The sequence below is a fragment of the Lasioglossum baleicum genome, chromosome 2, assembly GCF_051020765.1.
Source record: "Lasioglossum baleicum chromosome 2, iyLasBale1, whole genome shotgun sequence".
Classification (NCBI taxonomy): domain Eukaryota; kingdom Metazoa; phylum Arthropoda; class Insecta; order Hymenoptera; family Halictidae; genus Lasioglossum; species Lasioglossum baleicum.
In genome coordinates this window covers 13,977,251-13,991,897 of record NC_134930.1, presented here as the reverse complement: position 1 = coordinate 13,991,897, position 14,647 = coordinate 13,977,251, and the positions used below count along the sequence as shown (strand labels likewise).

Sequence of the window (14,647 nt, the reverse complement as noted above, 5' to 3'; positions counted from 1 at the left end):
AGGCCCTGGGCTCGAGCCCCCGGCAGGTGAAATTCGCGCCATTTTGTGCACAGGTGCCCGGCTGAAATCGAGCCGGTGTGCCGTCTGGGTACATTGATTTTTTTAATTATTATATTGTTGTTCAAACTTGTACGAACTTTTGCAGACGGATGCGGACTAACAATCGATTGTAAAACGCAACAATTTTGCCTCTACCTCACTCTACCTACAAGAATAGACTAGATTCAAATACTATTTAGTGGAATTGTTTGGTAACACATGGTAACACAATTCTCAGTTCTAGAATTTTCGCAAATGCTTTCCAAGTTTACATTGGTTTATATGGTTTATATTTATATTTTTATGTTATCACAAATTGTGAATGCGTATTTCACGCGAAACATCAGAATCGCTGGTTGGAAATTTCCTAGATTTGCGAGCGTGCTATTGGCAAGACACGCTCCCGATGCGAATACAAAAAATCAAACAACAAACACGACTGAATCACGAAAAAGGACGTGGTTTCTGTAAATGGAAAGTCGATAAAACGGAACGCGACGTAAGGAACAGTCTGAGTATTCTTTTGTACCGTGGTTTGCTTCGGTTCCCCGGGGAAAACAACGTGAAAATATCCAGTACGTTCCTCGGTCTCCGTATCAGTCGTGAGATACTGTGCGCTTTCCACGCGCATGTGCGAAAAATTTTACAAACTTGAGCTAAAATGGTGTACTTACCTTGATCACACCGCCTAATTTCGCAAAATTTGTTATGATTTGATTTAGAAATATGAATGTGTGACATGTGTGTGTTGTATTAGAATTTAACATGTATGTACATATAATATATTGGGTTGGCAAAAACCAAATTTCTTTATTCAAGCGATGAACTCTTATAATTCTTTTTGGCAAAAGAACATCGAACAAAAGGGAGAATATCTTATTCATTAAAATTCATCGCTTGGATAAAATAATTGGGCTCTATTTCACCCGAAATTACACTTTCTTACCAATCCAATATAATATATAAACTTCTGAACTCTTTCGGTACTTATTCCTACCAGTAATAGTTTCCCACTATTTACTTTTCCTACTAACTGCTACTAACTGAGGACGTAGATACGTTCCTGGCTTTGGTCGCGCATGCGCGTGGAAAGCTCACAATATCTCATCACTGCTCCGTACTCCGTATCCGTGAACTTAGTTATGTTCACCGTACGTTCGGCTAATTTTAAATACGTATGCTTTTGAACCGCGAACGGTGCTTCAGGAAGAACGGAATTCGCTGGAATTTCGTAAATGACTCGACAGAACGCGACACTATTTTTTTATGTGCAACACGTCCACCAATTGAGACGGCGAGAGACACTTCAACTGTGAAATATGTGTTCATCCGGTCGTTTAACATCGTAATACGTTTGAAACATGTCCGAGAAAAAAGTGGACACAGAGACCGTGCGGAAGCAGTATACAAACGATGCGAGCCTCATCGATGAAGTCGAGATAATTGACGTGTCTGTCACCGATTTCGATGACACTAATGTCTGGTAAGCGATTGCATTCCTCGGATGTCATTTACAGCTTCGATCGAGTTTAATCCCTTTCTAAGGTTTCGATAGGCTTTCTATGCATATTCGAGCAAATCAACATTCTCGACGTTTGTTCGACAGCGATTTAAATATAATTCAACGATGTTTGGAAAGAATTAGACTAATGCGACAATAACAAAGGAAAACTGCCGAAACCTTTTTCCGATTTATTTTCGCAACGCGATCAAAGACCAAACTTTAATGCATTTCTGTTTCTTTGTTAGGTTGTATATGCCACCACAGTGTTCCATAGATACCTCGATCCAAAACTTATATATTTGGTTGAAAAGTGAATCAGAGCTAATTTTACCAGGTACATACTGAAAACTATGTTCATTAATGCTAGACAAGTGTTTCAATGTTTATTATTAAATGATGATCTACCTTTAGGGAACAGGCGATCCATTGATACGAGAACATTTACAAGACCCAAGAAACGAACCAGTAGAATTAATTTCGAGTCCATTTCCGAAGCTGTATCACCACCTATATCGAATACCTGGAAGAGTAGCTACCCAAGCTTTTCGCATATAGGAGAAGACGTAAGTCTATTTATGTGGGTAAATGTATCATTCATCCACAAAAAGAAGACACATGGAAGCTTATAGGGAGCATCTTCTTTTCATGGATGATTGATACATACCAGCTGTTTCATAATTTATGGTACAAATTAGATCAGGTTGATTCTATATAAAACACCTGGTATACATTCTGTCTTCAGACATCTAAATCTTTCTCTTGCAGTTCAACAAACAGTTAAGCAAGCCTGCTGCGAGTAAAGTGGAGAGCGTGCCTCCTATGTTGAAAGTGGCACCTAAGGCAAACGTTTATTGCCTTCCCGACGATACGCTATCGACATCGGGCCAAGAGAGTTTGGAAATTTTTTTAAACATGTCTCATTCGAAGGGAATCGATTCGTTTATCAATTTGGTGGAGCCTGTACTGAATGAACCATTGATGAATGTGTCCCAGCCATCGATCCTTTATTCGTCTATCACTTCATTACCTAGAGACGATTCTTTGTCCAGCAGGGATTGCAACAAAGAGGATGTACCGACAAATTTGACTCACACTTGTAGTCAACGGGCTAGTATTGACGAGAACATCAAAAATCTACGTGGTAACGAAACATTCTCGATGGTCGACGAATCAGACAATAACAGAACTCACTGCCTGTCCGCAGCGGATAGAACGTTCACTCAAGCTGATAACATCCAGATAAACGAAACGTACAATGCGGACTCTAGTTCTTCAACTGTGGTTTTGAGCCCGGATAAAGATAAACACAAGACAATCAATTTGTCTTCCATGCTTGTAAATGAAGATGACGGACTGCGATCAGAGAACGACAAGAAAAACGAGTCGAGAAATTTTAACGCCACGTATAACACCACAGAGGCCGAAAAGGCAGCACAGAAGCAAGCCGAGAGGAGTCAGCCATGCAGTCCTCACAAAAACACCGTTCCCAATAGTGTAGAAAATTTAGCCGAGCCTTCTTTGCTTGCCCAAAACTTGTCTTACACGATAAAGCAAGACATCACTCTGGCCATGTTCAAATTATTGATCCCTCCCGGCAGTCAATCTACTCCGAAAAATACGTTGAATTCCACGTTCCAAGCAAAGAGCAAGGTCCCAGAGAAGCCTCTGAACTCGACCTTCAAAGCGCCCACGTCGTTGAGAAAAGAATTATTGGCAGAGATACATAGGAACGCGGACCACAAGCTCGACGGCACGTACAACTGTGTGCCCAACGATCTCCACGCCGCGAAGACCCAGACGGGATCGTGTGAGAATATCCGCGATCGAAATGCTGGCAGCAATATGCCCGAGGAAAACAAATACAACACCTACAAGAAGGAACCGAGCGCGCAGGACAAGAAGTATTATACTTTCACGAAGAAGGGCAACGTTCACGAGGGTAAGACTGATATGGAAAACGCGGAATCCTTGGAGAATGCGAACGCCACGATCGTGAAGGCGCTCCCAAAGCTACAGAAAAGGAAACAGCAACAACATATCCCCCGGATGCTCTCGAAGCTGCCGCAGTTCCTACAGAAGTCGAATCCGAATCTTGTGTCCAGTTCCTTGAAGACCGTAAGCAAGATAGGGTGCGCAAACGCGACTAATATCGGTTACATGAAGGGTTCGCAGCCGAATATTGTTGAGAAAAGCGTGACGAATAAATTGTATGCTTTGGGCAAAGTGAAAAGCGGCTCCGAACAACGACTCTTGGAACTGAATACAGGAGAATTACAAATGATGGGTGCAGGGGGCTCCACCGAGAGTATAGAGAGCACGCAGAGCGCTCACAGCGCGCCTGATCTGGACGACAGACTCAGCACATGCTCGGACAGCAGCCATAATTCGTACACCGTGCAGCCGATGAACATTGAACAGCTGCATCAGATCGTACGGATGCAGGAAGAAAGTGAGTAACGCTTTCTTCTTTTAAATGACAATGGATCTAGCGAGAGCTGAATGTTAGGTCTCCAAAATGTTGGAAGGATTTACACAGTACAGTTGTGTATTTTTTTTGTCAGGTTTGAAGCAAGACGCAGCTCCGCTCTTGAACAGACGCGTTATGGACAATACTTGGACGGAAGAGGAAAAGCGTTTACCTTCTCCTATACCAAAAAATGATACCGATGGTTGTGAAACCGATTCCTCTTCATTGACGAGTATGGATTTCAACATTAAAACAAGCTCACCCTTGATTAGCCCCACTAGGTTTAGTCAACCCGTAAATGCTAATGGTAAGCGAATGTTTGTGTCCACAATTCATTTATCTGTGCATTATCCATTTTCTCATGTCCTCGTTTCTTGTTAAGATCATCCTACGGAACATGTGCTGAAACAACAAAATGAAACAGATGTGAAAAGAGCTGAAGTGAGTACACAATTCTTATTAACTAAACGATAGTTAATTTCTGTATGCTCCTTGGATGAATTTTCAGCCATTTTCTAGTTCAGATGTAACATCAATATTGTTCAGAAACAAAAAAACGAAGTTGTTTATTAAAAAAGAAATTGAAAATCTTGATTATTTATAAAATGGCGAAATTTTGAAGTCAAATTACCGATTTTTAAAAATATTTTTCGGCCTTTAGCATAATAAAAAAAAATAAGAAAAAATTGACGTATTTAAAAAATGACAAATTTGATTTTTATAAGTTGGTGTATGTTTACAAGAAATGTTTTAATCGTAGGTGTTCAATAAACCAACAGCGAAGTTCGAAAACAAGACCAGACTGCGACCGCCAACGAATTGGAGCACTGGAAGTAGACCTGTGAACACGTTAAGTGCTATTCCCAGACCACCTTCGCGCATCCCGGGTCCCAGGGCAGTTAGGCCAACGGTAAAGACCACCCAAGGTGATGTAAAAAGAGGATACATGTAAAAAAAATTCAAGAGGCACTAAAATCAAAGCAGACGTACGTGTGTTTCAAAATGAGCGCTTCGATTTCATTTGTATTCGTACAAGAATGTGTATAAAACGTGTTTGGAAGAAAATCGGTCGCGATCGTAACGAAACTTCAGTATTATTGCACTTCCAGCATGGTGAAAGCTACAAACGAGGAACAGAGTTCAACGATTTAAAAAAAAGAGGCTCTTTATCGTCTGGCAATCGAACGGCGAAAATTTCTCACGTTTTCTCGGAGTCTGCGTCATGATTTTATTGCTAGAGATTTGTTGCAAAATTATTAAAGTGCGATATTTTATAACAGTTTTTTGAGGATCGACGGAGCTAGTAATTTTATAAAACCCTTCCTACATAAATTATTTTCATCGGAGTGAATGCAGAAAATTGCTGTTTTTTAAACCAAATAGTAGAAATCATCGTATTAATCTCTTTGATTCGTGAAACGGTGAACGAATTCGGTAGTATGACTCAGATTATATGTGTAGGTGTAATGAAAATAGTTTTTTTTACAAGGATGTCATTGCACAAGAAATTGCATTGTATTCTGAAAGGAGAGCGGAACATGTAATACGTGCATTCCATTGGAAGCATTAATGATATACCACTAACACACTGTGTACAATAACACGTAGATAGGATTTTGAAAAAGCCAACTTTTGTACGAATTTTCTGCCGTGAAAAAAGGAAAGCCTATATTTGAAGAGAACGAAAGTTGCAAGTTCACAGTATGCAGGCTATATGAGAACCAACTTGCGTTTCAAGTAGAAGCAGAAAATCGATCTGTAACAGGAGTCGATGAGCATTTACAGAAAAAACATTTTCGAACAGAGGAAGTTAAAAAATTCATTAGCAAATAAAATACCTAGAGGGTATGAATAGATAGGATTGCGCGCGCCGAAATACAAGTACCGTATTTGTTAATAAAATTACATTTAAGGCTGTTCCAGAAAGGGTGTCGGGAAAAGAAAGGGATGATTTTAAACATCTTTCTCCTTTGCCAAAATGATCTTCGCAGCTTTGTTAAGGACTTACTACCGAAAAACATGGACCAATCAGAGCGTGTCGTTGGCATTGGCCGAGCCGGAATCCGTCCGCTATAGCTGCACCCTGATTGACCCGTGTTCTTAGTTAATAACTCGAAAACAAAGTGTTTCGGTGCGAATTGGCAAAAGAAAAAGATGCTTAGAATCACCTCTTTCTTTTTCCGACAGTGTTTCTGGGACACCCTGTAGAAACAACGTTAAAAAACCAGGTTTTATATGTGAAGGACAAGTTTACACACACACACGATTTAGAAAATAAAATAAAATTTTTCATAAATTTCTATCCGATTTTATGAACACTCGAAGAGCTACTATGTTTTTTATGGAGTTCAATGCAATATTTTTTAACATGAGTGGCCTATACCGAATTGGATACACAGAGACTTATGGTATATTATTAATTCCACGCGACATATCAACATATTTTGAATAAAAACAATTATCTCACTGTTCTGCAATAAACGTATTGTTAAATTATCATTTTTATATCCCCCACTGATTCATTCGGAGAGTTTTTTAAAATCCTTTTAACGTGCCGAAGATTAGTGACACTTTTACGTGCTTACGTTACGAATGTTAATTTTTAACGATTCCAATTTCGTGCGTCAAAGTAACGGGGGAGAGAATACATTTTATACGCTAACAATTCTGAAACTATTCTGAAACTAACTAACAGAGATGTGTACATAATATATATAGAATATTTAAGACTGTGAATGTGAACATAATTGGTTGTAAATTAGGATCAACAACAGAAAATCAGATGGCAAGAAAGAGATGCGAAACCTGTTGATAGAATCAGGGAGAGACTTGTTGTTAAAAGTTTATCACAGTAATTGCGATAAGGAAGGTGTGATGTGTCAAACAGCGGAGATAAAGTTATAATTTTTTATGAGTTTATAAAGCGATGTATATGATAATTAATTCTATCCTCGATTTAGTAGATATCGTTATATTAAATCTGAATCGTTAGTTGAACTGTAAAATTGTACATGAAATGTCTCGCTTATTATTTTCGGTGCTCGAGGTCATGCGAAGGTCACGACATTGTAGGTCGTAGAACAAACATCGATGACCTTGGGAAAGATTTAATCACCATATAATCTTACTTTTCTCCAATAGTTCTTTGTATTGTTAATAATAAGCGAGATGTTCAAGGTGCTCGAGTTAGGTAGGACACTGTGTACAGTTTTTGAGGTTCGCCGAAAATATTCAGAGCCATAACATATCATAGCGTACAAATATTGGAGGGCAGATTGTGCCCACAGAATCGTGTACGCCAATACTACAATTAAGTAACTATTACCGATAACGTGCTGTAATAACGAACCTATGAAATATCAGAACTTTATAAACGCATAAAAGAATTGCCGAGAAATAGTTTTGAAAGTTTATTTTTGAGGAGTTAACGCTTTAACTGGTATACTATACTTTTTCGGGGAAACTTGCGAAGAGGGGAAGCCAAGGATAATTAAACCATTGTATGAACTGTTCCCATTGTTATAGACGATACAATGCTTTACATTACAATATTGTTGATTGTTTAGAGATGTTCTATGTATATACAAATGCGTACGTATGCATTATACGCGGTGTCCCAAAAATGTTGTACTTCCTTGAAAGGGGTGATTCCTGAGGTCATTCGAAGTACGTAAGTACATAACTTTTTCCTTTGCGAGAATGTTCTCCGCGGCTTTGTTAAGGAGGAGTTATTAACGAAAAACACGGACCAATCAAATCGCTGCTACAGCTGAACATGGCGTTGGCATTGGCCGAGCCAGAATCCGTCCGTTGTAGCCGCGCTCTGATTGGTCCGTGTTTTTTGTTAATAACTCGAAAGCAAATCGTTTCGGCGCGCATTGGCAAAGAGAACATGTGCTTAGAATGACCTCAGGAGTCATCCTTTTCAAGGAAGTGCAACACTTTTCGGCCACCCTAGATATATCTTTACGTTCTCTCTGCGAATGATTCACGTTCGCCGCTGGTATTAATTTTTCGGTACTCTATCCAGTCGTGGTCTCTTCTGTAATTCTTCGTTCTAAGCAATGGGCAGCAAGAGAAAAAAAAAGAAAGTGAATAACTGCTTGTACATTTGACCTGTTTTACACTGAGTATAATAGCTCGTCCATTTTCTCATTGAATTTTAGCGCTGCATATTTTATGATGAATCGTTGCTCTTGTTGCGTTGTGTTTAAATTTGTAATAACGTGAGAGCGTGGGTTTTCGATGGATTTCGTAGCGTGTAGAGGGCAAGGATTATTCTCGATTGTGGTGAAGAAACGCCAGTAATTTTACAACAACTTTTTGTCCCGAAAAATACCTTCAACGATACCTTAAACCATCGGCAAATATGAATATAATAAACAACGTGTTCGATGCAGTTAGGAAACAGATGAAAATGATGTTTCTTCATTATTGCTTCTTGCCCTGATTAGCGGATGTTTCACCGGGAAGAAAAAGTTTAAAACTTTGTACTCATGTTGTAAATAATAAACATAAAAGTGATAGTCATGTTACATATTCTTTATTTATATCTTTAAATGTTAGACCTTAAGTGCCTTTATTGTATTATGATACAAAGCAACTTTTTTATATATTTCAACTATAGAAGCTAGACGGCTGCTCACTAACCATACTGCCCGATATTTCGTGTAAAAATGTAATGTGATCCTTTTTTACTAAAACCTATGGTAATAAACGATTTGAGACGCTCACAAATGAATCGATTTTATTTGCATTTCCTGTTCTCGCCTGCAAATTGTTTCTAATAATATCTATTATTGATCTAATAATATTAATTATTACGACTAATATTTCGTGTAAAACGGTAATGCAATCATTTTCTACTCAAGCTTATAATAATGAATGTTTTAAGACTATATATATATATATAGAATAGAACTGTATAAAATATAAGTACTTTATTAGAAGTAAGTATAAGTAAGTATTTTTATAAAATATATAAACTTTATGCAGTTCTATTTCTATTTATTGAGCGAAGCTATAATTACCAGTCAATTATACAGCGAATTTTCCTAATTTAGATAACCAAATGTTCGCTCGTATGTACTTACAATGTACGGATTACATAAGTCTATATCATACGATGTATGAATACATTAGTATTATGTTAAAATTCGATACTTTTACTCGAAGCAATCGGTTTTTCGGTAAAAAGAGAGTCCAAAAATTTATTTGAAAAGTATAGTGTAGCAAGAATATATATATACAATAGATTGTTATTTTATATTATATAGTGAAGGTTGCGACCCGCAAGCGGTCCAATACCTCCATATACCTATAGTGATAGAACGTCAGATAATTACTTCGAATTACTCCATATCAAAATGGCGCAGATCATAATATCTAGGATAGCGCTTTCGTCCATTCGAAACAGTAATCGTATAATAGCGCGTGTACCTGTGCCCATAAAATATCAGCGATCATGTTTCCACACAAGCTGGGTTCTCGATGGTATGCACTTTATTCAGAAATAATTTATAATCACGTTTATTCATGACCGCAGTGAGGTTAGAATCCGATCGTGCCGTAAAAATCATTTGTCCTTTGAATCACATTAGTCTCTATACGAATTACATGATTTGCAACATCAAGTGCATGGGTCCATTTCATTTCGTATCCCTAACAATTCGTGTCATTTATGGCAAAATTATGAAGATTGGTTATGCAATCAAATATTATATATATGTACGTGAGATGTACTTGAACTAACTGCCCGTTTTAGTCAAGGGCAAGGAGGTGTTAATGCCCTCCTTGTCACCCACCATGGAGACCGGCACCATTGTCAAATGGCTGAAGAAGGAAGGTGACAAGATCGAAGCTGGCGACGCGCTTGCTGACATTCAAACTGATAAAGCTGTCATGACAATGGAAGTCGATGATGAGAGTATCCTTGCAAAGATAATTGTAAGACCTACTATAGCGTGGCAATGAACTTCTTAACTTTCAGTCGAACTCACTGTTGTATTGATTTAATAGATACCAGAAGGAACCAAGGACATCAAAGTGGGAACATTGATAGCGCTCACTGTCGAAGCAGACGAAGACTGGAAGTCTGTAGAAATGCCAGACAGCGTTTCTAGTGCGCCTGCAGCTGCTCCTCCTGCACCCTCCGCACCAGCTGCTGCCCCTGCTGCAAGTGCAGCAGTTGAAGCACCCCCTGGCCAGTATGTTTTTGCATATAAAATAATGCTAACTTCTAATAGCCCATAGTACTTTTTATCATAGACTATGCAAATGGAGAGATATCAATTAATTAACCAATGTGTCAAACTTTCCAGAAACAACGTCAGTATGCCAGCTTTGTCACCTACAATGACTTCTGGCACGATAGTGAAGTGGCTCAAGAAGGAAGGGGATGAGTTCGAACCGGGAGATGCATTGGCAGAGATACAGACAGACAAAGCTGTTATGACATTCGAGGTCGAGGAAGAGGGTGTGTTTGCAAAGATCCTTGTACGTTGTCAATGAAAATTGTATTGCAATGGGTTTCAGTGACAAGATTTAACATAATCTCGTTTAACAGGCTCCCGATGGAAGTCAAGTCGAAGTGGGAGAATTGATCGCCATTACAGTTGAGAAAGGAATGGATTGGAAGAACGTTGTTGTTCCAACAGTTACGAAACCGTCTGCAGCTGCTCCAGCTGCAGGGGCTGCTCCAACTGCAGGGGCTGCACCAGCTGCTTCGGCAGCTCCAGCAGGCGACACGAAACCTGCACCCAGTGGACAGTATGCAGATTCATTTCACTTTATAATCTTAAAATAATTATATTCATATTATTTGCATTGATATCCATTTTAGAGTTTACGGTTTAGCAGTGAAACGATTGTTAGAGGAGTATGGACTGAGTTCAGGCTCTATCAAAGGAACTGGAAGACCAAACAGATTGTTGAAGAGCGACGTATTGGCCTATATTACAGCGAACAATGTCAAGAAAGTTGTTCTGGAAGCTGGTATGCATTTTTCTATCGATACTTAAAGTACTGTCATACATAATTGATGTGTGTACTATTCAATGAAAAAGCTGAGCCTGTGAAAGCTGGAGGAGCTAAGAAAGAGCGTGGACCGTCTCATGTGCCTGCTGGCCAGCCTTCTGCCTATGAAGACATACCAGTTTCAAATATACGTGCTGTTATCGCGAAGAGACTCGGAGAATCAAAAGTAAAAATGTTTTACTTGATTCTTTTAACATTTCGTCTTTCTAGGTCATTTGAAGGTGATATATCGTCTTGCTCATCGTTTTCAGAGTTCTATTCCACATTCTTATGCCTACATTGACATCAAGCTGGACAAACTGAACGAGATTCGTAACGAACTAAAAGCTGACAATATCAAAGTGTCGGTGAACGATTTCATCACGAAAGCGGTCGCACACGCATTAGTCGAATGTCCAGGGGTAAATACACTGTACCAGAACGGACAGGTCAGTGTGGAACGTTTGTGAAAAAGTAAAAAGTAATGATCATCCGCCCTAGGGGTGAATCTACAAGTCTGGATCGGTGGACATTTGTAAAAGAAACTTGCCGCAAAATTGTTTATACCAAAGAAAATTATTGTTTGTTTTTACATCAACATCTACTACTCATCGAGAAGAGAAAAAGTTTGAAAGGAACCATATATCGTAAACAAATAGTTATTGAGATATGAGTTGTTAAAGTTTCTCCAAATTTGCGATCGTGTGGAGTTATACATTATACATAGACAGCCTAGGGCAGGCAGACGATGATGGCTTGGTATGGGCCTAGCGACGAAAGTCTCTTTAAATTTGTTTGCCTCGAGGCACGTACACGATCATATTCTAATATGCAGTAATAAACTTTTGTCTATACATATAACTCCACACAATACAATTTTGTAAAAACTCTAACAGCTTATATCTCGATAACAATTTGTTTGCAACATATGGTTCCTTTGTTGATGTAAAAAAACTTTAACAAAAATTTTCTTTGTTGTACACAATTTTGCGGCAAGTTCCCTTTACAAATATCCATCGATCCAGAGGTGTCGATTCGCCCCTAGGACGGATGACCATTACTTTTTATAAACTCTGTACAAATGTTATAACTAATATTTTGTTAATAGATCATACGTATGCCGCGAGTCGACGTGTCCATAGCAGTCGCTACGGACACAGGTCTTATTACTCCGATTGTTTTTGATACGACAACCAAAAGCTTGCTAGAGATTTCGAATAACATCAAAGAACTGGCCGAGAAGGCTAGAACTGGTCGATTGAAGCCGGAGGAGTTCCAAGGAGGAACATTCACGTAAGCTAAAAAATTCGTCTCCTGATCGATTTTAATCGAACCTGAACCATTCGATAGCCTACCAAAAAAGAAACTTTTCTGTTGACTTTCAGCCCGATATTTCATCGATAAGGGTAGTTACAGGGGAAAATCGGGAAACCACTTTTTGTCCCATTTTTTCCATTTAACCGCGGCTAAGGATTCTTAAAAAAATGTGATACATTTAAGATATTGAATCAAACACTTTCGATTATGAAAATCGAAGAAGTTTGAGAACGATACCTTAAAAAAACCAATTTTTTCAAAGTTTTACTTGTTTTTTCTTAACACTTCGTGTGTATTATGCAATGTTGAACATCTTAACATTCAGAGAAACACTTTGCAGATTTTATAAGTTACTATAAAACAATGAACGAAAACTGATCACTTCTGATATCGCTTTCCAGAATTTCCAATTTGGGCATGTTCGGTATCAAGCAGTTCTCTGCCATAATCAATCCTCCACAGACGGCGATACTCGCTGTTGGTGGTGGCCGTGAGGATCTAGGTAATTTAGTTTTAATTATGCACGATTACTATGGTCTGTTTTTTGAAAGAAGATACTCCAAAAGCTTAATAATAGTCTTGAATGTAATAGGAGTGGGATGGACAGCTATTATGACTTCAAATATCTTCTTTGAAAAAATAAAGTCCAGATGCAAATTGTACACATTTGTTTATAAAAGTTAATAGGCGAAACACAAAACAATGGAGACTGAGGAATTTGAGACTGTCACTTGATAATTAGCAATTTTTTTTATTCACTCTTTTTATTATTTATAAAAATTCTTTTCTTTTGAATCTTTTCAATGTTTTAAATTTCGCCTACTAATTTTTATTATAAATGCTTAAAATCGCAAGAAATGTCAATATATCGTTTTACAGATGTTACGCTGCGAAAAATAACGAAAATGTCAGCGACACTGTCGTACGACAGACGAGCGATCGACGAAGAGCAAGCTGCAGACTTCTTGGCAGTTTTAAAAGCCATGTTAGACGATCCGTCTTTCCTCGTTGCCGGAAAATTACGCGCGCTCAGGTATTCACAGGATTGACCCTTAATTATATCTTCATCCTGAAAAGTTCCACGCAAAAATGGCTTGACCGCAGAAATTACAATGTCCTCCAAATATTAATTTTATGTAACATAGATCTGAGGAACTTGACCATCGTTGATGGAAAATTTGTTTAAGGTAACTAGGTCCGAAATTTCATGAGGAAAGCCATTTTTCCGAACGAACAGATCAGACGGAAAATTGTAGTTTGAAATATTACGATATTTACAAACTTTAATTTGTAAAACCCCCGGATAATTATGGATAATATTTTGCAACATTTCGTCTCTGCCAAAGAAACAATATATGTATACCTGTACAGAAACTGCCATATAGAAATTCAGGGTAGCAAGTAATCCAATGGCGACATTTTCACTTGTAATATTCGTAGAAACGTTTTAGTGGAAGTGTCGAAGGACATTAGGCTCTGGAAATATAAATGAAATCATCAACAACCTTTGAAACATGTTATAAATACAATGCAATGTGTGTATATATAGAACTAAAATATTTTATAACGTGATTGTTTCTTTTATATCGCTTAGTGCCCTTTACATTTCCGCGAACCTTTTCAAAAAGTTATTTTATCTGGCTTATGTTTATGTATATAGAGTACATATCCAACATTTTTCTGCCATCGCGATTACTATTCGAAGCAGATTAGAAGGGCTCAAAAAATTGTAAATTAAAACTGATTACAAAATGCAGAAGTTATAGATGTGTTCAATACAGATAATTTACTTTCGTGTAAGTAGGAGACTAATTAAACTATTTGTTATATTTATTTCGGTGAAACGATTCCCGCACTGTGTAGTCATTTCTGTCATGCGAAACTGTATAAATAATATCGATAGAATATAAAAATATGGTTAATTTTATCGATTACAATTACCATGCATGATTAGAGGCTTCAGTGTGGTCCAACAAACACGTGGGAATAGTAAATGTACAAGATCGCTAATTTATCTTGTAAATAAAATATTTATTTGTTTAAATTGATGGGTGATGTTGTTTTAGTACATTTCTTTCCGATAGGACAAAATATAATTTTCATTCTTCCGATAACCATTCGTTGATTCATAGTTGAATTCGCCGTATTTCGTTATCATTGATAAAAGGATTGGTAAGAGGCAGTTGCCATAGAATCGCACGTATTGATCTGATAAGGCACAAATATTGTGACTGTTCTATGTATAAACGATTACGCATTATGATCGATGCATAGATCGGCATGATTATCTTACATTACTAGTTGAG

General features: G+C 37.9%; 2 protein-coding genes across 3 annotated transcripts; both read left to right on the top strand.

Moving 5' to 3' along the window:
* The first annotated feature begins 466 nt into the window (after positions 1–466).
* On the top strand, positions 467–8,545 carry LOC143221682 (uncharacterized). Of its 2 annotated transcripts, XM_076447095.1 has the most exons (8): positions 467–614; positions 1,246–1,522; positions 1,789–1,877; positions 1,955–2,106; positions 2,309–3,992; positions 4,105–4,317; positions 4,393–4,451; positions 4,771–8,545. In XM_076447095.1, exons 2-8 carry the CDS (start codon positions 1,401–1,403, stop codon positions 4,960–4,962), a joined length of 2,511 nt encoding a protein of 836 aa, XP_076303210.1. In that variant the 5' UTR covers positions 467–614; positions 1,246–1,400; the 3' UTR covers positions 4,963–8,545. The 2 variants fall into 2 exon arrangements, with proteins under 2 accessions (XP_076303210.1, XP_076303209.1); XM_076447094.1 differs by lacking the exon at positions 467–614 and having other exon boundaries at positions 682–1,522.
* Positions 8,546–9,160: 615 nt separating this feature from the next.
* LOC143221683 (dihydrolipoyllysine-residue acetyltransferase component of pyruvate dehydrogenase complex-like) lies at positions 9,161–14,390 on the top strand. Its single transcript, XM_076447096.1, has 11 exons — positions 9,161–9,503; positions 9,775–9,956; positions 10,029–10,216; positions 10,331–10,505; positions 10,576–10,778; positions 10,852–11,003; positions 11,075–11,211; positions 11,297–11,473; positions 12,133–12,317; positions 12,743–12,843; positions 13,221–14,390. The coding sequence occupies exons 1-11, from the start codon at positions 9,377–9,379 to the stop codon at positions 13,388–13,390; spliced, it is 1,797 nt and encodes a 598-aa protein (XP_076303211.1). The 5' UTR covers positions 9,161–9,376; the 3' UTR covers positions 13,391–14,390.
* The last annotated feature ends 257 nt before the right edge of the window (positions 14,391–14,647 follow it).

What these genes read in the sequence shown, in the direction of transcription:
- LOC143221682 (XM_076447095.1), top strand. Translation starts at nt 1,401, where the DNA reads ATGTCCGAGAAAAAAGTGGACACAGAGACCGTGCGGAAGCAGTATACA. An exon ending in TTCGATGACACTAATGTCTG is followed by an intron (nt 1,523 to 1,788) that starts GTAAGCGATTGC and finishes TTTCTTTGTTAG; the next exon opens with GTTGTATATGCCACCACAGT. An exon ending in ATCAGAGCTAATTTTACCAG is followed by an intron (nt 1,878 to 1,954) that starts GTACATACTGAA and finishes ATCTACCTTTAG; the next exon opens with GGAACAGGCGATCCATTGAT.
- LOC143221683 (XM_076447096.1), top strand. Translation starts at nt 9,377, where the DNA reads ATGGCGCAGATCATAATATCTAGGATAGCGCTTTCGTCCATTCGAAAC. An exon ending in GTGTGTTTGCAAAGATCCTT is followed by an intron (nt 10,506 to 10,575) that starts GTACGTTGTCAA and finishes CTCGTTTAACAG; the next exon opens with GCTCCCGATGGAAGTCAAGT. An exon ending in CACTGTACCAGAACGGACAG is followed by an intron (nt 11,474 to 12,132) that starts GTCAGTGTGGAA and finishes TTTTGTTAATAG; the next exon opens with ATCATACGTATGCCGCGAGT.